Below are 23,991 nucleotides of genomic sequence, written 5' to 3' on the forward strand. Positions count from 1 at the left end.
GGAATATATTTTTCTAAAATAAATAACGTGAAATTTTGATGAAGGTAAAATAGAGTATGAATTGGAAATCTATTAATTTAAAATGTAAAAATATCTTTATTTTAATAAATTTTTCAAAACTCTGTTTTTTATTAAAGTATATAGGAGGATCTATGTGACCTTGCCTAATCCTATGTTCCAGAAGCCCTACTAAATAATACATAGATTAAAGCTAATATCAAAGTGATGTGAACTTTGTACTCAACAAACAGCATTAGGATACGTTACATCTCAAATGGATGGTAACATTTGTTCATATGGCAAAATAAACTTTAACAATATTTTTATTCTTAAAATGTTTACTCCTGATACAAATTTTCTGTACACTGAATTTTATGCTTGTATTGAAGGATGTGTAGACATAAAATCATAGGATATGAGACACTCTAAAAATTCCAAATCACTTTATTCACTGCTAATGAACTGAACATTTAGAGCAGTAATATGGTTCATATACAAATTTATGTTGCCCATAGTTACATACACAAAAATTAACTAAACAGAGTTATTATCATCTCTGGAGAAAGTATGGATTCACGTTGTCATTTATTTGTTGTTTCAAAGTATAAGTAAAATAATTTACAAAATGGTCAAAATGTAACTTTAAAAATAGAAAAGTATAGTATGTAACTTATAAGTAAAATGGTTATGCAATTTACCCACTAAGCAAATGTTCACATTTTATAAATCAAAGGTTCTTGATTTTGCTTCATAAAAATTGTAACAGTATCATCCCAATTCAATTTTCTGTAATCTGTTATGACAAACTGGTTTTTATTTATTCTTTCCTATTAAGTAATTTAGTGATGATGCATGTTCAAATTTCACAAGGGTAGATTATATTTTTTAGGGATAGGATTTACCTGTTTCCATCTTTTCTTCTTTTTTGAGAAACAATTGTAAAGAGAACAAGATGTTATCAAGAATCTGTTTTAAAAACCTACTTTCAATTTCTAGCTACAGTTTTACAAAGTGTATTTTCTCTATCCACAGTATTGCACCATGAGAACAAATAACCAAAACAATAATTTCCAGCAACTAAAAGGTTTACATTTATGACCTGATTATTTTATGCCCACAATATCATACCAACACTGTGATATGTGCTAAATGATTTAAGAAATGTCTTCAACAGCAAAGAATGAAACAAATTTTGTTACACAATGGAATGTTATGGAGAGATAAAGAACACTATTCTGTCCTTTGCAACAACATAGAGGGAAATAGATAAAATTATGCTAAATGAAATAAACCAAACACAGAAAGAAAATTACTGCATATTCTCACTTCCATGTGGGATCTAAATCAATTGAACTCATAGAAATAGAGAGTAGATAGTGGCTCAAGCATTTGGCCATGAGGGAAATAGGTTGACTTTGGTCACTCCACATTATAATAAAATTAAGGGACAGATTTGAGAGAATATAGAAAAACAGATGCACCTGGAAAATATAATGTTGAGTGAAATAAATCATACACACAAGTTTGAATACTATATGGTAACCCTCATTTCATTAAGGTAAAGTATAAACTAAGAGAAAAATAAAAGAAGGATAAAGGAAGGGTATGAATCTCTTGCAGATGGGAATGAGTCCAGGGGACCAAGAACAAAGGGCAAGGGAGAGAAGATGAGGAAATAGGTAGAGTGAAGATATGCCATTAACAGGATCCTAATAACCTCAATGAATGTGAATATTATATTCCCTGAACATGAAATAAGATTAATAAATAATATTAACAAGAATGAAAAGGGGAAAAAATGAATTACAGCAAGGGGGGGAGGGAAGGAGATTTTAGAAAGCTGTATTATGTACATGTACTAACTCCCCAAGATGTTTGTAAAATGCATGTACTGCAAGCCTGTACTAATAAATGAAAACACACAAAAATAAAATTAAAAAATAACTTCATACTCATAAATATGTATAGATGTAATTTGTCCATGTACAAAAATGAAGATCAAAGCAAAAAGGCAAAAAGCAGCAAGAAACAAAAATCAAAAATTTCATTAATATCTTTCCAAAACTGTTACTATTAATTGAGGTTTTGCCATGCTCATTATACTTAAAGAACTTTGTTTATGAAGCACACTAAATGTGCATTTTCATATCCATCATCAACTAAAAATTAGCCTGACAGCTAATTTTCTTACAGTATTTACCATTTAGGATAATTTAAATTTCTTGTGAATAATTTTATAATACATTAATGAAGTAGATCTGCTGCTGATTGTTTTTGCAGTACTGGTGATTGAACCCAGGACTTTTCCCTGTGGTACATCCCAGCCTGTTTTATTTTTATTTTGAGACATGGTCCTCCTAAATTTCCCATCCTAGCTTCAAACTCAGAATCATCCTGTCTCAACCTCCCGAGTAACCATGATTACAGATGTCAACATGCCTTGCTCTGCTTATAATTTTCAAATTCTCACATTAAACATTTTTGTATTTTGATGGGGAAAAGATTAAGTGTGGTATAGACTCTCAGTATTATTCTCACATTTGCTAGTTTTCTTGAAAGTATCAGATATGTGTATGGGATGGTGTGTATGTTTTTGTCTGTGTGGCTTTGTGTCTGTCATTTGTGTCCGTGTCTTTCCGTGAAGGTGTGCCTACATTCACAACAGGAGAGAGACAAAGAGCATTCATCTTGTCCTTCATAAAGCACAAAACTCAAGTACATGAGTTATTGTAAAATTTCAGAAAGTAAATGAGAACTCTTTATTCTAAACCTAACTGCCAAGACACAAATTAAGGAGAATTTGTTAAATTTTAATTTAAGACTAAGCTTAGAAAAAGTTTCCCTAGTATTTTTTATTCCTATCCACTAAACCGAAAATGTATTCATCTATTAAAAATGTAGGTTTTTAAAGCATAGTTATGTTTCTCAAATAGAGAAAAACTTTTGGTAACTGGCCTTGAGATAGCTTAAACAAAAGTTACTTGACTTGTTACAATTGTCTTTTTTAATCATGACCTCGGATTCAATATCAAAAACCTTCTTTTAGCCTCTATCATTGTTATTGTTACTATTATTATTATGTGATTAATGATTCTTCTGCAACATCTCATCAAAGGAAAAAGAACATTAACTTTCTTTTATTGGAAAACTTAAGTTACATTTGCATTAAAAATTGTGTTGTGGAAACATTCTTTTAATGTGTTTTTGCTGTACCATTAAAAGTAGCTTGGGTCTATAAAAATTGAAATACATGTCTGTCACATATTGATTAACAGTAAGACCTCTAAGATAAGATGGAAAATGATGAGGAAAAAAAATCCTAGCTTCTAAATCTCTCCCTCTCAGTAAATAAATACAACCAATTTGTTTCAGTAATACATTCCAATTTGGATATTCACCACCAAGAAGGTAATTTGTGAAAAGGGATTTATGAGACTTTGTTATTATCTATTTCTTAGACTTCTAAAGTAGAAGGTAAAGACCACTTAATCACTACTGCAAGTGTCTCCTTTCTCCTTTTCTGGCTTTAAGATTTATTTTTAATTCCCTTTGTAGTTACACATGATGCATTAGACAGATATGTTATAAGGATTGTTATACATGTAATATCAGGCTAAAAAATTACTTACTTTGCTTATGAGCCAGTTTATTATCCTTTGTGCAAAGTAACAAGCCATTCTGTCATGGATGAATGATCTTGATTTGAGTGTTTACAATGTACAACTCGTTCATGGCTGAAAGCTTCTAGTGATTTCAATCTTTCTGTTACCCGTACAAATCCCTCATCTATATATACAGTCTGATTACAATACATATTTAGATTTATTTTTCAATTATTACATGCAATAATTTCATGATAAAATATATCTATTATCAGCATTGTCCTATTCCTTCTCCACTTCTACCCACAATCACTCTTTTGGCAGCTGCCTTCAGAAAAATTGCCACTTGGTTTAAAAAAAATGCCATTCTAGATTTTGGTATCAAATTGATCTCTCTGTCAGCAATTGTTAACAGATAATACAAAAAAGTAAGGCCTACTAGTTTTGAAAAGTATTTTAAATTAATACTTTGATTTTTAGCAAATCATTGAGATGTAAACATATTATACATAACAATTCATTTGTTTGTTTTGGGGACAGGATATTCCTTTGTATTCCAGGCTGTCCTTGAACTCATTATGTAGACCAGGATGGCCTTGAAATTGCAGCAATCCTTCTGCCTCATTGTCCCTAGTGCTGAGATTATAGGCATGTGCCAACTTGCCTGGTGTATGTAACAATTCTTAACATATAAACTTTATAAATATTTTACAGTCAATTTTAAGGTTCTTTTTCAGACTGTTCTTATTATGAATGAGTAAGCCAGATTCTCCCAGTGGAAAATCTACTCCCTGCTAGTGTGCTACTTTTAGTGACATTTTGGAACTACTACAGTTCCATTTAATAAAATGTTAACATAGTAGTTTAACTACAGGGGAAAAATCTGACTCAGTGACTTTCTTTGCCAAAGAAACAGATTGGATAATGAAAAATCCTTCTTGTCAACAGGAAACACCCTGATACATTTGCAATTACAGTGTTCTTAATCCAGTATCTCACTATGTGTTATCATCCTTGCAATCCAAGTATTAAAATGCATTAATTGGAGTTATTCTTGCTCTCATTTTAAAAAACTGAGAAATTGAAAAGTAAATTATTTTTTCAAGGTCATGTTTCACCTCTGTGGTAAATGATGATATAAAATTTTATCATTGTAGCTGATGTGTGAAATGTTTCCTAAGCAACTTCTGTCATTATTCTCAATTTTCTTAAACACTAAATAATGGCTTCTAAAAAAATCAATGAACATAACTACTAAGCCAAATCTAACACAGGGAAAGCAATAATAATAAATTATTAGCAGATTCATGGTATCTGGCACTTTACAATATATTTTCACATTTTTCTCGTTTCTCAGAACAACCTTTCAAGCAGTAAGGTTGTTATTATTATTATCATTTTTAGAGGCGTAGAATGTAAAATTCAGAGAGGTTTAGTTACTGTCCAAAGTCCTAGAACTGGGAAGTAGAACAGCCAGGAATCTAATGTAGACTTTTTGCCTCGAAACACAGTGATCATAAGACTAAAACACTGAGATGCCAGAACTTAACATTGTTCTCTAGACAAATATGTAAGCATTCTTCTGAGAACTCAAACCCCATTTCTCAGATAACTGCATTTTACTTAAACACACCTTAGTGATAACCCCAAATTATGGAGAGGAAAAAGCAAACTGTATAGAAAATAACCTTTAGAAGCTCTGGGATAACCACTTTCTCCAGTTATTGTGTATCACAATGAACTTTCATATCTTTTATTTACTTGCCTGAGACAACCATAACTAAACATTTTATATGTGAGGAAACAGACATAAGGATGCTAAATAATTTATGTCAGATTGGCAGTTTGTAACTTGGTAGAACCAGGATTCAAACCAATATCTTTCTCTCTTATAAGATTTTGGCCTTTATTAAACCATGAAAATAATCAAGAAAGGTATCATTCTGTTACTTTAAGCTTTTTTATATAGGTACTATTTGCGTGTTTCACATATAAAATGTTTATGTTAAGTATACATTTAAACTCTAAATGGGATTCCTCAGATACCTCAATTCAAAATAAGTGGTATCTTGCGGAGATTGAGGTTTACATGGAAAATTTGATGACAAACTTGATATATAATGAATTTACTCACTTATTTATTTGATAAATGTTCCTCGAACATCTACTAAAAGATAGGCACACAGAAAAAATTATGTATCCACTGAAATAACTCAATCATTCACGTGATAGGAAAAGGGGTTTATATTCTAGATGATTCTAATTGTTCAAGTTTTTCATGTTCAAAATTTTATGGCAACTTAAAAATATTTTTTAATAGATTCTCTTTGAAATGCTCCCAAAGAACATTATTCTCACACATTCACACATGCATAATGAATGTATATTGAGACTTACCATCTGCCCCAGTTTTGCTTAGTGATACATTGTTGTCAAGACTGTTAATTACCAAGGTCAGAAGGATTGAGGTATAGTTGAACTTCAGTGTGATATCTTGGACCAATTTACACATTGCAGGAAATATAATTGAATCTTTCAATAATACATGTATGAGGCAATTTTATCTTGTCCCAATAATCTCTGTGTATCTGGTCAAGCAAATAAAATACTCTTTCAAAATGCCTACCTTTATCTCCTGAGTTTTGCAAGTCAGTAGCTCAGAGAGAATGAAATTAATCTATCATAAAAAGGCTAAAAAATGATAAAAAATGTGTTCTTTAACCCTCACAGTATAAACTATTTTAATCACTTTTTTGGTCAACTTCATGAAATTAGATAATACTTATCATTGTAAACTTCCAGTAGTAACACCTATTGGTATGAAAATTTTTAGACACAATAATAAACCTTATGTCATTCATTCTTTAACCATTGCTGGTGTCAATGTATCAATAAAAGCTGGAATGTCTTATTCCTCCTAATCTTCAAATGCTTACAAACTGACACATTTTATTTATGCTTTTAAAATGCATATTTATTTCTTTTGTTCTGTGTACATCAATATTTGTCTGTTTAGTGGATGGATATTGAGTAGGGCAGCTTGCCAGCTCTACACTGGGGAACTGGGATCTGGCACTCCTCTCCACTTTAAAAACACACTCAAGCATGATTCTTTGTTCACACAGAGATTCCATTAAGAAGCAAACTCAAACTATCTTCAAGCAACATGAGACACCCTGTTTTATGTACTCAAAACAAGGTCAATAGTCTTTCTCATGACAAGGAAAGCGTGATTTAAATTTCAGAACAAAATGATTTTATGCAAAAGTTGCAAAACTGTTTCTGAATGGAAAGATAAAGAAGAAAGGAGGGTTGTGTCTGCTTGAATGTATTAACTCAACACATTTTGTGATATTAACAACCAAAACTTTTTTCCCCCTGTACTCTGCAATGTAATTTAAAAAAATTATTAGAGTTTCAAAATTACATTTTTGTACTTTTATGATAAAATGACTTTGCTATTAACCAAGTGGAGAATACTTTAAACTCTGCAGCAAATCGAAATAGGTGGAAAAAGACTTTATGAACATACACAAGAATAGCATGCTTAGGCCCTTTTATTAGTGTAAACTTATTTTGATTTGTCTCTGAAATGTAACATGAACTGATAAGGAAGATTGCATGCAAGAATAAAAATGTTAGTTCATTTAAGTGCATAAGATTCTGTAGATGTAAATTAAACTCTTTCCAGTTTCAAAGTTGAGAGAGATTTAAAGTAAATCATTAGATTTTTGTCTTGTTACCAATGCCATCTTTTCATCAATTACCTTCTTGTCATTTTTTTCTACTCTTGAGCATGCCAAAATGTACAAAGAGAAGAGGCCATGCCATATCTAAAACACTTGAACATTCTTTTCCAATTTACTTACTTTGTGTGAAATAAGAGTGCATGTATACTTCAAAAGAGAGGGGGGTGTTACAGTTTTGAAGGGATCAGGATGATAGGTTGCTCACCTGTCTAGTTGCCTAGAAAATACTTTTACAAGCACAGAATATAGTTTTAGCTACTTACCAACCCAATAGGCTGGAAAAATTTAAAATTTTACTGAATAATTAGTATTACTATTTACATTACTTGAATGGTTATATGTGCAGTATGCTGGGATCCACATTAAAAATATACATCAAAGTCAATGTAATTTTCCAGGAATTATTACTTAGTTGCTTTGAAATTATATGGGCATGCCCTCAAGATCTAGAAATTGAAATTTCTTGAGTCATTCCTTATTTATTTTTCACATTCTGCTGTGTCCTTAGTAATTATCTAGGATGTGGAGTATGAAAAATTATGATCTTCAGTTTCAAGTGTCCCAAATTCACAGAGTATCATTTTCATAATTATGTTAACACTACCTTTCCACTGTCCCTTGGGCACACTATGTGTATCTACTTGAAAAAAAGCAATTATGATGAAGACCCTTGATTTTCTTAGCAGAATAGAACTTTCCTTGCCACAAGACATACAAATATTTAATAAGAACATCTGCCTGACAAGCAATTATAAGATGCACCTTTCTCTACCATCTATTCTCCATCTCACTATATCTTGTAGTTATTAATCTCCAAATTTTCTAACTAATGAGAGCAATTATTCTGCTTTCCCCAATACTTACCTTCATACTTTGATTAGGAATTTGAAAGGGATGATTTTTAGTGCTATTGCATAACAAATTTTAAACTACATATTCTGTTCTGTTTGTCAGTACAGAGAGTCAAAGAATATTACAGTTTTGTATGTGTAAGCATTACAAATAAATAAAAATATAGATTATTGTTCAAAAATTTTGTTAGCCATTAGAATACGACTTTAAAATTCTTTATTAATTCATCTTGAATTCAGCTTGTCCATTACTGAATTAATTTAGAAATCTCCCTCTTCATACACCTTGACTTCCTGTTTAAAACGTTCTCATCTATCAAGCTTTAAATTTTAACTCAGAATTAGGTTGATTTTATTTTTCGTTTTTCTTCATCATCTCTTGCAACTTGATAATAAACAAGTCTTGCTCGCATTATTTAGACATATCTGTACTTTCAATTTTAGAAAAATATCATCTATTCCCCTTTGATTCATTACAGGTTACATTCTCCCTGATTATGCTCACCTAGTAAATCATCACTGGTCTAATTGTTTTAAACATTACCCTCATCAGGTTATTCATGTTCTCAAAAACCTAAAGCATTTCCCTATTGACTAGTACTATTTTGCATAATTCCTGAGCTTTCTATAACTAGGGGACCCTTACCTTAGTTGTTCAAATAAATTTTCCACTTTTCCATGACAAAATTATGCTGCTTAAATCAGGCTGTTTTCTGTACTGTGGTCCCTATGCTATCAAAATAAACTTTAAGATTCAAGAGCTCATATGTCCTCCATGAATTCTTTTTATGACATTAGCTTACAGTGAGTAATCTCTCTCTACTCTCCTATATCATATGACTCCTTCATGTCTCTTTATTAGCAATTTAATTTAGTCATTACCTTAACATTATTTTAAATGTTAACTTATTTTCAACTTATCTTCCTAACCGAATTAGAAGCTCGTTGAGGGTATGGGACATTATGTATTATTTTTAACATTTTCTATGGAACTAGCACACAGTTGCACATCAAATATATCCTCAATGAATATCTACTTTAATAAGACCATCATTGCTTATTGATTAGGAGTTATTGAATTAAATCTCATTTTTAAAATTTAAAATTGCTACCACAAACCATCCATCCAAGAAAAATGAGAACATTTCCAGTGTATAACTTCTTCCACTGTTAAACAGGACAAGAATATTTCCTTGCTTTTCATACCCTGTTCACTTGTAAAACTTTAACTAAGGGAAAATGTGTGCTTTACCAAAACAGACTTTGGTGATTTTGTGATCTTACATAGTGCACAGTTTGACAGTCATCTGTTTTGCACTATAGTAGTCATATTTTTAGTGTATAGCTTAGATATCCCTCTACCATTCTTTTCATTGTCAGTTGTACAGGCACCAGATTCTAGATACATGGTTTAAATGATATACCAGTAGCATTTTTCAGTTACAGTTTTATTCAAACTTTCAAAGTAGGAAAAAGCCTTAATGTTTCTCTAAGGCAATGACCTAATGTTTGATCCCTTTTACAAAATTTATAAACTTTTTAAACATACTGTATAGTCATTGAACAGTTCATATGTACTGCACCTAAATGAATAATATGTGACTACATGTGGTAACTTGCAGCTTTCTACTTTGATGAAGTTGCCCTATCTATCTTAAAATGCCCTGCTGAAGAGATTTCCTTTATATTTCACTGAAATCCACTGTTTAGAATTTCCTTTGCTTATCTCACCTTACGTATTAGTACAACATAAAACAATTCTGATTTCTGTTCTGTAAGTCCACTCATGAAATATTTAAAATAGCTCTCATGCTACCATAAAGTGATAACTCTTCTTCCTACACTTCAAAGCTTTAAAACAATATGGTTTCAAACCATTATGTATGCTTTAGCTGAAATGTTTTTATGTTGTTCTTGTCATACTTTTTAGATGTAATGACCATAATGTGAAGTTATCCTTTTTACAGAAATTAAATTGGTAGATAAGACACCTATATATATAAAATCTGTAAAAATCTGTATAATCATTGAAGTTTAAAATGAAGAATGCAATAAAATAAACATGTAATCAAATAAATGCTTTCCAAAATGTAAGGCAAAAATAAAATGTTCCATGGGGAGCAGCACCCTCCCACGCAGTTTCTTGATGATGCGCATTTCTATTGGGTGGAAGCCTATTTAAAATGAATTTATGCTAATTTTGAATACAGTGAATCACATATAAGCTGATCTATTCATAAAAAGTAAAATTATCACTTACTTCACTGTGTGTGATCTACTTCTATTATTAGAGGGTAAGACCAGACCATTTTCTTATTTATTGTTTGGGGGTTATGGTTAAGTCCTAAGGTTCTTTAACATGAGTTTCCAAGTTCCATGGGTTTCCAAGCCATGCTATTTGTATTTTTCTATTTAAATAATTTAAATATATAAATATAGCATATATTCTCATTAAATTTAACCATATTAAATTTGGAACATTGCCCAAATCTATTGATATTTTGGATATTGTTTTTATTCTATATCATATTTGTTCTACTTCTTAGTTTAATTTAATCCATAAATTTGATAAGTACATTTTTACATTTTTTATCAATGAGAAGGACTTCAAGAAAGAAATAATTATTTAGTGAACATTTAACCAATAAACTGAGAATACATGCTTAGTTGAAATTATATTACAGGTTAAGAAATAATATAACCTGTTAAGAATATTCACTCTAGAGTCACACTATAAGATCCAAAACTTTTCCTCCTTAACTGGTTGTACATCCATGGAAAATTGTGCCTCCATTTCTCCATCAAGGAAATGGAATGGGATACAGTACTTCTGTAGAATTCATCACCAATAAGCTTGGTGCTTGGTAAATGCTTGAGAAACATTTTAATATCTCAAGCGTTCAAGCCATGTACTCACTGCTCTATGTTGAGTCAGTAGCCTAGCCATTTCCTTTGTCCAAGCAACTCTCTACAGGTAAAGGAAAGCTTTCTTCCCTGTTGTGTAAGATATTTATTTATGTGGAGCAAATTACCTCAAATCATGCTGGCTAAAGAAACAATTATTTATTTTCTCAAAGTTTATATGGATCAGGAAAATCTAGCCCAGCTTATCTGGGTGCAGCTACTAAATGTCTTTCATTAGGCTGCAATCAATGTGAACCAAGGCTGTAGTCTCTTATGGTTCACCTGGGGACAGCAGTGGGGGATTTCACTTTCAAGTTCACTCATAGAGCCATAAGGAAAGCCTCAAGTCTCTCCTGGCTGTTGGCTGACATTGTTTCCTTACCATGTGTGTCTCTTTGAAAAGCAACACATAATATGGCAGCTGACTTTTTTTCAGAGTGAACCAGAGAGAAGAGAGGAGAGGAAAGGAGAGTAGAGGGGAGGGGAGGGGAGAGGAGAGGAGGGGAGAGGAGGAGAGGGGAGGGGAGAGGAGGGGAGGGGAGGGGAGGAGAGGGGGAAATAAAAGTTACATTATTTGCTAAACAACTCATGGAAGTGATATTCTATCACCTTTGCAATAGCTTAATAAATTAAAATGAAGTTACTAAGCTAATGGATATCAATAAGTAGAGGATTTCATATGGATATGAATAACTGGAGGCACAAATCCTTGGAGCTATCTTAGAAGCTGCTACAACACCAAGCAGAATCTGGCAGGGCAGAATAGGAAAGCCTGTAACTTTCCCTGTGCTGAGGTCTTCATACCGCCCATCCAGATTCTGGGGTGCTGTCTAAATTACACAAGGGCCAAGGACTAGAACTGAAAGATATTTGCTTACCTGACCCCTCCCCCAATAGTGCTCCATTTATCCCCTAAAACTGGCAAAGGGCTGAGAGATAATATTGTAATGGGCACCAGTTCAGAGACAGGACAGAGACCTCCACTGAAGTTTCATTGCTGCCATTTATTAGCTTTTTAATTTTACTAAACTTCAATGGCTTACCCTGTAAAATTAAGAGAATATTCTCTATTATAAAGTATGCTGTGTAGAATACAGATAATATATGTACAATTGTAGTGCAATATAAATATCAATAAACACGGCCATTATAATTAAATATATTAAAATTTTGGTGTATAAATTGACATATAAAACTATACAAATAATGCATAATTACATATATACTATATGGAAAAATATTATATAATATTCCCATATACCCTTGCAGAGATCCTGACAAATAGAACTGATCCAATAAGTATCTGGTGAATGAGTTTGACCTGCTCTCTAGCTCCTCCCATTTTGTCTCTTTGCCACAAAACAATGCCAATTCAATGAAGTTAAAGACATTAATCTTTGTATTTTCTCCTACCTAATGTCTTCCTAGTATACCAGTGGCATTTCATAAATCATTTTTGAGTAATTACAACCATTAGTCATTAATTATTTACATTGTAATCTACCTAATTGGCTTAGCATCTTGACTATTTTTCTCCTTTTTATTCACAAGGATATCAGTGAGTGATTCAAATGCGTATTCCATAGTTGGTCTCTTTAATTAAAAGACATACAGCAAGATGATTGTTTCATCTTTAAGTTATAGACCAGAGAATAGTGTAGTGAGCTTCCTCTGAAACTGAGATAAATGCAATGTCAGTATTCTGTGTTCCACTCCTATTTAATTTTTTAAATATTTTAATCATTTCAATTACCTTGCATTGCTGTCTTCTTCATAACTTCATTCTCTAGGTAATCCTTTCTATCTATGATCTCGTTAATCTCCATGGTGTAAAGGAAATGATACTTTAATGTATATACATGTGTTTACATTTCAAAAATTCTGTTGGGAGAGGAATCCCTAGAATGATCTTTAATGGTGATATGTACAATACTGTATCATCTAAAAGGGGAAAAATTTAAATAAACATTAGGATTTTATTCTCTGTTCCTTACAACTCAACACTTCCTGTTCTGCTGTACATCAGTGTGCAATAATTAAAACTTTAAACTTTCTAATAATGATAATTTTTAGACAGAGTTTACCAGTATTAATCTGTTTATATATTTTAATATATATTTATATATCTGCTTCCCATAATTAATTTAAATTTTTAAAATAAAAACCTCAAAAATTAAAAATCAGGATCAAAAATAGAAAAAGAAAAGTTGGTATAGTTAGAATGATTAGGTATTACATTTGTCATAGTGCTTGCTGGCAAACAAGTAGAAAAAGATAAATTATTTTACCACACACTGAACACATATTATGTACCAGAAATTTTGTAGTCATTTTGATATTATATGTATCTACACTGAAACCATGGAGAGTTGGTGTTTAATCATCATTTTACAGGTGAAGTTACTGAGTTTCATAAAAAAATTCTGCCCACTGACTTAAAAATGAACTCTAGTTTGGATTATGATTCAAATCAAAAACTTTCTGACTTCATAACCTTCACCCTGATAGAGTTCTCATCATCAGAAACAAGGAAATATATTAATTGCATTGAGATGAAATCTTTTGTCATTAAGTTACACAATTAATTTGTTATGGGACATTGTATAAAGAAGACACTGATCAATATAATGAACTGTGCCCTTAATAACAGAATACAATAAATGTAGAGGGGATATTCAAATAGCTGTTTGGCTATTTTTAATGACATCTGAAAATTGCTTAAAAGACAGCATTAAAGTACAAGTGAGTGCAGCTGATTCAGCAAATACTAGGATAATATGATCCTATGATACAGTGGCCAAAAGTGATTCAAGAATAGAATGGAGAGTATAGGAATCAACCTTCAAAATGCTAACTATTATCACTTCTTGGCCTTTTGGGTAAGATCAAGTGCAGAATGCTAACTATTCCATTTTATTAGGGTGTTGATGGAAGCTGAACTCATTTGTTGATTCAAAAATGCTTTTGGGATGTTGATATATCAGGCACTGTGCTAGGTCTGGGGATCCAAATATATTTTTAAAATATCTCTATCTCAAAGGCACTTGCAGTTTAAAATAAGATAATCCAATGACTTTAATGAAGTAAATTAACTGCTATAATGAAAGTATGTCTATATTATACAAAAGATGCCCTTGAATAGACATGGCAGAGTCAACTAAGTTATAGTGGAGATAGTGTTTGCGATAAGACTTAAAGGATAAACACAACTTTTACAGGTAGACAAGATGATGTTGGACAAACTGCAGAAAGGTATACCTAGAGAGAAGCACTTCAGCTACATTTTCTGATGAGATCTGAAGTAATAGTAGTATACATTGCTCATTATGGGAGGTACATAGACTTGGGAAATCTATATACATAAAGATATCTATGTTTAGCAAGCATTTGCTTATATTCAATTTAATAGACAAAAATTATTTTTAATGATAAAGTGAGAAAAGCGATATTAAGTAGTTGTATAAGAATGTAAAGTTTTCAATATTTTTTAAAGTACCTATGCTATGAACTTTTATTACCAAAAAGCTGGGGTCATGTCCCACTGTGACAAAGAATGAAACCTTGGGATGGAGGAGGTGAGTGCAAGCAAATGTATTTAAAAGATACAGAGGCAATAAGGTAAAATATATAAAGGCAAAGAAGTAAAGCTTGCATTAGCTGGGAGTGGATTCTAAGTAGGATACCCATGAAAGCTCTTTATCTAGGGGGTTTTATACACTAAAATGAGCACATTTGAGACTATTCTGGGGCAACCTGAGGTCAACATATGGAGGTACAAGTAGGAAAATTTGACAAGAATGAGGGTTGTGAGAACCAGATGCACATAGCCAGCATAGCACTATTAATTGTAACTTTTCTAAAATTATCAGCACAAGCAGAACAAAGACATTCTTCAGAGGGGTATGAATAAAGACTTAGTATTATGGGTTATCTATCATCTTGCTTTTATCACATTTTGGGGCAGGAGGATCCCATCAATTTAACATGGGACCTTTGTTTATCAGACTATTGGAGCCCTGGCCTTGGCCAACATATCTCCATGCTGGGGCCTGGGTTTTTGTCAGCTTTCAGGCTTAGGTTTCTTCTTCTCTTGTCTGTCATTGGGTCATCCTGATTCTCTCATGGGCCTGGCTTTTCCCTAGCTGCCAGTCATGCATGCTGCAATACTATGATAATGTGGTAATATTCCAAATAAGAAAGTTAAGCAGCATGACTAGTCTTCTCATCCTGATAAAACAGCATCTCACTTTCTCACCGATATAACGTATGGAAATATCTGTAGGCAAAAGTAGATATCCCCTAAGAATCACATGCAGAACAACTTTAGTATACTTAGACAAGTGTTCCTCAGTGATTCTTAAGTAAAAGTAGAAAATGGCAGAAGATTTGACCCAGAAAACAAACAAAACAATAGTTACCAGACACTTGTGAAAGTAGAGAACCCATAAGAAACCTGATAAAAGTAAGTTTCCCACTGTGTTTTACTATGATGCATTAGTTGAAAAATGTTCCCCACTTTGTGAATCTGAAGATATATTTTGATATACACGATGGTAAGTAGGAAGGTGGACATGACACATGCACGGGAAGGAAATATAAAATTAGGAAGCTTTGGCATACACAGCGCATTCGAAGTTAGGGATAAGTTGGTATCAAACATCAGGAAAATAATAAGCGTGTATCTATAGCCAGTTATAACATTGAAAAAAGTGGAATAGAATGGATTCTCCATCAACTTTGTAGACCCTGTCTCATCCAAGTCTTCATTTATGTACCTACCTGATATTAGCACATGATCCATATCCCTTTTTCTCATTATATTTTACCACTACCAATGTAGGAAATGCTGTAAATCTAAGAGAAGATTAAGTCTTTGTTGAGACTATTAAGTACATATTTATATCAACAGCTACTAATAGTAGGAATCCAAATTTGAATGTTTCAAAGAATAAACACAAAATCCCCCTGTATGATGTAATAGGATACTATAAAGTTAACCTACAATATATTCTTCTTATATTAATATTCACCTATAGGTTGGCAACAAAATACTTATATGAATAAGCAACCAATTCTGCAAATAATTTATTCCTGTGTGGACTAATTTTTGGTAATCTTGAATATGTATGTTTTGTGCTATAGAGGGCATTCAAAAACTCCCATTAGCAAGTTGTAAATGTAAAGTTAAATGAGGAAAAGAAAGGAAAAGAGTTAGGGTTTAAGATAATTATATAAAAAACATGATCTGTCAGATGATGTTCCCAGTTGTTTGTGTGCGTGTGTACCCACACATGTGCTATTCTAGGTACCTCATATACAGCATATATATATATATATATATATATATATATATATATATATATATATATTTAAATCATCCCAATGACTGCAAGGAATGCATGCTATTATTGTTCATTTTTATAGATAAGGAAATGAATGTAAAATGAAAATAATAACTGGTTAATTCCAAAGCCAGCAAACCATAGAACCAGAATTCAAACCATGTTATCTGACTCCAAAGAATAATCTCTTCATCCATTAAACTGTAGTAACTCCCATAAAAATAACCAGCACTGAATTTACCTTCTCATAAAGCCAAGACCAACCTGAGGCTCTGACACAGTTCTTTCTCTTCTTAAGTTGGAAAGGAGTGGGGCAAAGAAGTAGTCATAGAGTCAAAATTGCCTCCTTTCCCCTAATGCAGTTTCTAATAAATGTAATAATGTGATAAATCGTTCCTTTATCATCTCATCCAATATTGTATGCCTTTGGTAATGTCTTTCTGGAGGGAAAGGTGTAGCTTGCTGAGTCATCTACACCAGTTTTTGTATCATGAGGTTTGGAGGAAGCCTCCCATATGATTACCAACCAGACTCAACAGCTGCTTATCTTAGAAGACTTGACAAGGTCATAGCTTGAAATGGTATAACTGCATTATAATTAGAGATTAAATGAAAATTTATTCAATTTAATCTTTCAAGAATAGCTTGCCTGTGTCCGTTATAAATAACAGGGTACCATCATTGCATATTATTTTAAAACAAGACTAATTTATGTTTCATTTTCAGTGACATATTTATACTTCTTGATAAAGATAATGCAAAGGATATCTATATACACACAAATGTAGAAAAATTGCCACAAAAATCTTTAATACAGCCTTATTTTATATCTATATTCAACATATTGGAAATGATGCAATCTCATTTCTGAAAACAGATGCCATTAATGCCTCTATTCCTGAGAATCGGTTCCAATTCATAAAGCTTGTATCCATACATAAAATCTATTTTTTATAGAAAATTGTATCAAAAACCTTCAGAATTGAATACTTTCTGAGATTTATTGCTGACTCATGAATCTTACAGTTTCCCATCTTTCTGTTAACTTCAAGTGCTTCTGCGCTGAAACTATTCTAGTTTAAATGTTAAAAAATTCACAAAAATAATTCAAATCATATTTAACTAAACTTGTATTCATGATGCCACAGAAAAGTGACGATCCCACGGAGAAGTAACAAATCTGTCCTAACTTAACTGGTAATCTAACTTCATTATTGTTCTGGTAATGCCTACAGTCCTCAGTTTTATTCCCAGCATTACAAAAATGCAGTTACCTGAAACATTTATCATCATGGCATTATATCTAGAGCATTAATAAAAAATGCAGTGTTTATGACTTATATTAGGAGATAGTGTTTTCCTAAAGATTGAAGTAACCCTATCAAATAATTATTCAAAATTGAAAGTTCATATCTAACTGTCCATCTCTTGTCATAACTTGCCTTTGTTCTGGAATTGTTCGCATATCTTTAAATAAAGCAGTCAGAGAAATTTGAAACTTAGACACAAACTAAATGTATTTCAGGTATAATATTCTAGATGAAATTAACAAGCCTCATTTATCAATACAAAATATTAATCTGAACTTTGACTACAGACATATTGTTACACCTATATTGCGAATTTGCATTAACAAAAATATAGAGACACATAAGACCAGGACTATTTATATAAGTGTCATTTTTACAAAAAAAAAAAAAAACCCAGGAAAATCTGGCTATATATGATGTCACATAAATATTAATAAAGAAATTTGTAAACAAACAAATATGTTTCAAAGATCATAGTTTTGCCTTAAAATATCATATTAGAAATGCTACAAATAATTTGCATTCAGTATTTATTATTTTAGGAATTGTGCTATGTTTCAGAACCACACAAGACATAATCCCTGTAGATTACATCATTTTAAAGAGAAAGAGGAAATAGAAAAGAGAAATAAGAAACTGAGAAATCTCATTTATTGAAGAATACAGACCAGAAGCCCATCGCAAAAATGTTGGAGCCAAACAGGTTTTCATATCTTGACTTTCGCGTTTACAAGCTGTGTAATCACTAAGTCACTACATTTATTTTTCATTTTTTTTTTTTGTACCGGGGATCGAACTCAGGACCTTGCTCTTGTGAGGTAGGTGCGGTGCCACTGAGCTAAATCCCCGGCCCCTAAATCACTATGTTTTCTGAGCTTCAGTTCCCTTACTTTAATACATGGCAATAAAAATAGAACCAAAATTATAAATTTATGGTGATGGTAAATGTACATAAAACTTTTAGTGTTTGAAATGATTAACACTGCCTTCTAGCTCATGACACAAAATGGTATTCAATAAATAATAGTTGCTGGTTCCAAAAATTTAATTCATGCCCCACAACAACCACCATAAGCCCTCTACCACTCAACAAACACATTTTTCTGGGGAGGACAGTAAGTAGTTTTTTTTTATATATATTTTTTTCTTCTCATGCCCCAGCTATCTATACCCACACAATTGTATCCATGTTGTTCCTCTGGAAAATTATTCCTCACAATTAGCTTCTGGAAACCCTGCATATTTCTCAGGCCCTTTCCCAAATGCCCCAGATGTCCCTCTCTGACTATGAGCCTGGGATTGACAGTGTGGATGAAACTTTTCCTTCCTGGAGAAGAATGGTCTCACCTGTCTCATGGGAACTCTTCTCCTCCTTTCAACCGTATCAGTGCTCTGAAGTTCAAGAGAATTCAGGGTCATAGATCAGACTTCTGGTCACCCTTAACCCCCACACTACCACATCACATTACTGCAGCCTTCTCAAAGTTTTAAGGCTGCTTTTGACCAAAGCTTGCACTACCCTACCACCGCTAGGAGAGGGATCTAGGGGTGTGCATTTTGGAAGACAACTGTCAGCCGATATCTATATCTATAGATATATAGCTATACCTATCTATATCTATACCTGTATCTATATCTCTAGCAGGGAAGGGGTCTCAGCCACTCAAGGGTCTACCAGTACTACAACAAGTGCACATTTGCTTTTTACTTTATACACAGAGGATCATGGTCAAAGCTTCTTCCAGGCTCTTCCTTGACTATATTTCAAGTTTCAGGTTTTATTCAGGTAGGGAATTTAAAGCTACTTGGCTGCTGTGGTGAGGGTGCTAAATGGCTCCTAGTGGATGATACAAATCCTGGAGCACAATCCTTCAGGAATTTCCCCAGAGGCTCAAGGGTCCACTCCCCTGTCCTCACAACCCCACCCAACTTTCTCCCAGCCCCACCCCCACCCCAGCAGGCTCTGCCCAGCACCAGGGCACACCCACACTCCCTCCTGCCTTTTTCACCGCCTCCTCCACTCACAATCATGACCCCGCGTCATCTTCACCCCTCACAGACTTCCCTGCCTCCACTAGGACAAACGCACTTCCTGCCCTCGCCTAAGTCTGAGGCGCCACCAGCCTCGCCGCTGCCGCTCTCTGCCAGTTCTCCGCTCCCTCCAGCCTCGCGTTCCTCCCCCAGACCTGCCGCCATCCTCTTCTCTGTTGCCTGTGCAGCCAGGACTCCGTCTGCTAGGCGGCCCACCGTCGCCTCCGCCCTTCTGGCTCTCGAGACCTAGCTTTGCCCGCTGACAAGGAGACATCACTATCTCCGCTGCCTCCGCGGCCAACGCGGGTGCCACGCGCTTTCGCCGCCAACGCTGCAGCACCGCCGCTGTTCTGAGGCCCATCATGGTCCCGGAGCAAACAGGTAGCAGGAAGCGGAAAGCGCCCGTTGTCGAGGCGGGGGCCGGGAGCTCGTCGTCCCAGAGCTTAGCGACAGCTGGGCAAGGAGAGGGGCTCCTGTTGCCCAAGAAGCAGAAGGGGCTGGCGGAGCGTCGCTCCGTGGTGCACTACCTGAAGGGCCGCGAGGTGTGCGCAGGGGGGTGCGCCAATCTCCGGGCCTTCGAGGGCAAGTTGCGCACCTATGCGGTGCACAGACTGCCTGAGCTGCTGACTGAACGTCAGCTGGCCCTGGGCACCCTCAACAAGGTGTTCGCTTCGCAGTGGCTGAACACCAGGCAGGTGGTGTGCGGCACCAAGTGCAACACCCTCTTCGTGGTGGACGTGCAGACGGGCCATATCACGCACATCCCCTTGATGCAGGACAGGGTTCCTGGTGTGGCCCGCTCAGAGATGGCCTCAGGCATACACGCCATCCAGCTGAATCCCTCCAAGACTCTGCTGGCCACCGGAGGCGAAAACCCCAACAGCCTAGCAGTCTACAAGCTGCCGACCCTAGACCCCTTGTGCCTGGGTGACCGACATGGCCACAAGGACTGGATCTTTTCCATCGTATGGGTAAATGACACTGTAGCCGTGAGTGGCTCTCGTGATGGCACCATGGCATTGTGGCAAGTGGATCCTGACATGTTCTGTGGCAGCACTGCCTGGCACAATGATGGGAGACTTCCAGAGTATGTCCACATCTGTCCGAGGGACATCGAGGTGATTCCCAGGGCCAACACCAACCCTGGTAATCGGAAAGTACGAGCCCTGGCATTCAGTGGCAAGAACCAGGAGCTGGGAGCAGTGTCCTTGGATGGTTACTTTCACCTGTGGAAAGCCCGGAACAATCTGTCCAGGTTGTTGTCTATCAGACTACCCTACTGTCGAGAGAACGTGTGCCTGACCTACTGTGATGACTTATCCCTGTATGCGGTAGGCTCCCAATCACATGTATCCTTCCTTGATCCACGCCAGCGCCAGCAGAACATTCGGCCCCTGTGCTCCCGAGACGGTGGCACAGGGGTGCGGTCGCTGAGTTTCTACCAGCGCATTGTGACGGTGGGCACAGGCCATAGCTCACTGCTCTTCTATGACATCCGTGCCCAGAAGTTCCTGGAGGAGAGGTCCGTTCCCAGCTCGGACTCCTTTCCTGGATCTGCAAGGAGGAAGCTCAAACTCACCTGTGGCAGAGGCTGGCTGAACCATGATGACCTCTGGGTGAACTACTTTGGTGGGGTTGAGGAGTTCCCCAATGCGCTCTACACCCACTGTTACAACTGGCCTGAGATGAAGCTTTTTGTGGCAGGAGGTCCTCTCCCTTCTGGCCTCCATGGGAACTATGCAGGCCTCTGGAGCTAAGGATCGAAGCCTCATTCTCAAAGTGAACAAATTTGTCTTTCATTTCAATTTAACTTTCTTGACTTTTCATTTATGCCTGTAGCTCTGTATGGTTTTTGTCTTCCAGGTGGAACTGGGTTAACCTTCCTGTAGTTTTTGGATTAGGCAGTGAGATAGATAGGGGGAGAGAGAGGGAGAGAGAGAGAGGGAGGGAGGGAAAGAGGGAGAGGGAGAGGGAGAGGGAGAGGGAGGGAGGGAGGGAGAGAGAGAGAGAGAGAGAGAGAGAGAGAGAAACACCCAGGTATCCTTTCAACAATAAAAATTTGACTTTAAATCTAAACATGGTGGTACAGGCCTATAATCTCAGAACCCTAGGAATCTGAGGCAGGAGGACCCCAAATTCAAGTTCTGGGCAATTTAACATCTTAACAAGACCCTGTTTTAAAATTAAAGAGTTGGGGATGTAGCTTAGTGTGAAGGCCCTAGATTCAATCCCTAGTACAAGGAAAAAAACCTTAAAGGTCTTTTTTTTAATCTGTTTTTGCTTCTTTAAATAATTTTCAGAGATTCATATGTGCTCTTTCTTTAGACTAGTGTAGTCTTTCTTATCACTACAATTTAGTACTTTAGTTTTACCAGTATTTGAACTGCATATTCAAATCTTTTACACATTTTAGATGTATGGGAATTTTGGGAAATGTGTACGAAAAATGTCTATTGGGGTTAGTCTAAGGAACAATCCATTGTTTATAGCCCTAATGTAGTTCAAGTTCTAGATCACTAACATTTGGTGTACATTTTGTTTGAATGTTGGGAATTCAGTACTTTATGGGTACATAAAAACCTTTAAAAATACATTCTCTAGTTAAAGAATTTTACAATATTGTTCATGACTTCAATTGACAATTTAGATTACTGGGTAGAACTTGAGAATGATTATCCCCAGACTCTCAGCACTTCTTGATTAAAGGTGCTGTATTAGGGCCTGCTTGCCTGGGTACCATGTGTGCTACAGATTTTCAGATCTAATCCAAAGTGGCATATAAGCAGCAGGGCAAACAGGAAGGTATTTTGGGGAGTAAACTTTTCTTTCAAGTTCAAGTGATGTTATTCAGGTAACCATTTACAGTGAAAGGCTAGCACTTGTGCTCAGAGTTAAGTGTTGATGGTGATTTTCAACTGAATATATGGATAATTCTTTCATTCAGACTAATTATGGTTATGGGATATGTTACACAAAAATGTGTTCAGCATCTTAGCAATTAAGTGCAAGATGAAAAAGTTTTTGAATGGTTAAATATATGCTTTATTTTTGTAACTGTCCTAGAAATGTATTTATGAAAGTTACGATTTTCCAGAAGAGAAAATGAAGCTGAAACATCAGCCTTGCACCCATTACTTTGTACATTTGGTTTTGAAAAAAAAACATGTTTATATGTTAAAGAATTAAGCAGTATCTTGAACACTTCATTTAAAAATATCTTAGTAATTCTCTCGTTTCTCTTCAGATCCCATGAATCTTTCACCTATAAATATCTTGGTATAAGTTAGAATGGTTAGGTGTCTTTGGGTTTTTTTAATTACTTAATTTTTTTGCATTCACACAAATGTACAAGTAATTGTAAGTACATATGCAATGTGTTTGTTAATTTTAATATAACAAGAAGGCATAGATGTATATCATTTTATATATGCAGTTATTTCTGACATTTTGAACCATGTCTATCAAGTCTTACCCCTTGGTTTTTGTTTTGTTTATATTAACTTAAAGTAGTTAACATATGTGCATAATAAAAATAAATTATACCTTATCAAAGACGTACAGTGAAAAGTAAGTTTCACACATCACCATCATTAGTCATTTATTTGCCTTATATCACCAGTATATTTCTGTGTGTAGCCATTTAGATATAGTTCATACATAACTAAGTATATATATATATATATATATATATGTATGTGTGTATATATAATTTGCATACAAATGATAGCATGAAATGTGCATATCTACACCCTTTTAATCACAAAATTCCTGGCATTATTTCTTAGATAGATCTAGCTAAATAATTTTAATTGTATAGTATCCCACTATATGATTGGAATATATTTATTCATTATATCTTTAATGGCCATTGCTGATAGTGCTTATTTTCTATTTGTATATTCTCCAGTGATTATTTAGGATACATTTTCACACATATGTGAAATTGTATCTGGAGGATAAATTCTTAGAAATGGAATTTCTTGAAAAATAAGTACATCTTATATCAAACAACTGTTACCAAATCACCCTCCAGAAAATTCCTACCAATTTTACTTCCTACAAAAAATGTATGCTCACCTTCTTTACCACAAAATGTGAACAGTGGGTCATCAAATTCTGTCCTTTTTGCCAATCTGATATCCTCCTAATATGGGTCCTTTCTTTCTAAACCCCTGTGGCTGAGTTAATTAAATTTGCAGTCA

The 23,991-nt window shown here is 34.7% G+C and overlaps 1 protein-coding gene across 1 annotated transcript; it reads left to right on the plus strand.

Annotated features, from left to right (window-relative positions):
• The first annotated feature begins 19,723 nt into the window (after positions 1 to 19,723).
• LOC101718511 (DDB1- and CUL4-associated factor 12-like protein 2) lies at positions 19,724 to 23,343 on the plus strand. Its single transcript, XM_004860026.3, has one exon. It carries the CDS (start codon positions 20,152 to 20,154, stop codon positions 21,544 to 21,546), a length of 1,395 nt encoding a protein of 464 aa, XP_004860083.1. The 5' UTR covers positions 19,724 to 20,151; the 3' UTR covers positions 21,547 to 23,343.
• Positions 23,344 to 23,991: the final 648 nt, after the last annotated feature.

This window comes from Heterocephalus glaber, unplaced genomic scaffold, assembly GCF_053883595.1.
Source record: "Heterocephalus glaber isolate CG9 unplaced genomic scaffold, H.glaber_assembly_v1.0 deba00001729, whole genome shotgun sequence".
NCBI lineage: Eukaryota > Metazoa > Chordata > Mammalia > Rodentia > Bathyergidae > Heterocephalus > Heterocephalus glaber.

Excerpts from the sequence above, each read along its gene's own strand:
- LOC101718511 (XM_004860026.3), top strand. The coding sequence starts at position 20,152 with ATGGTCCCGGAGCAAACAGGTAGCAGGAAGCGGAAAGCGCCCGTTGTC.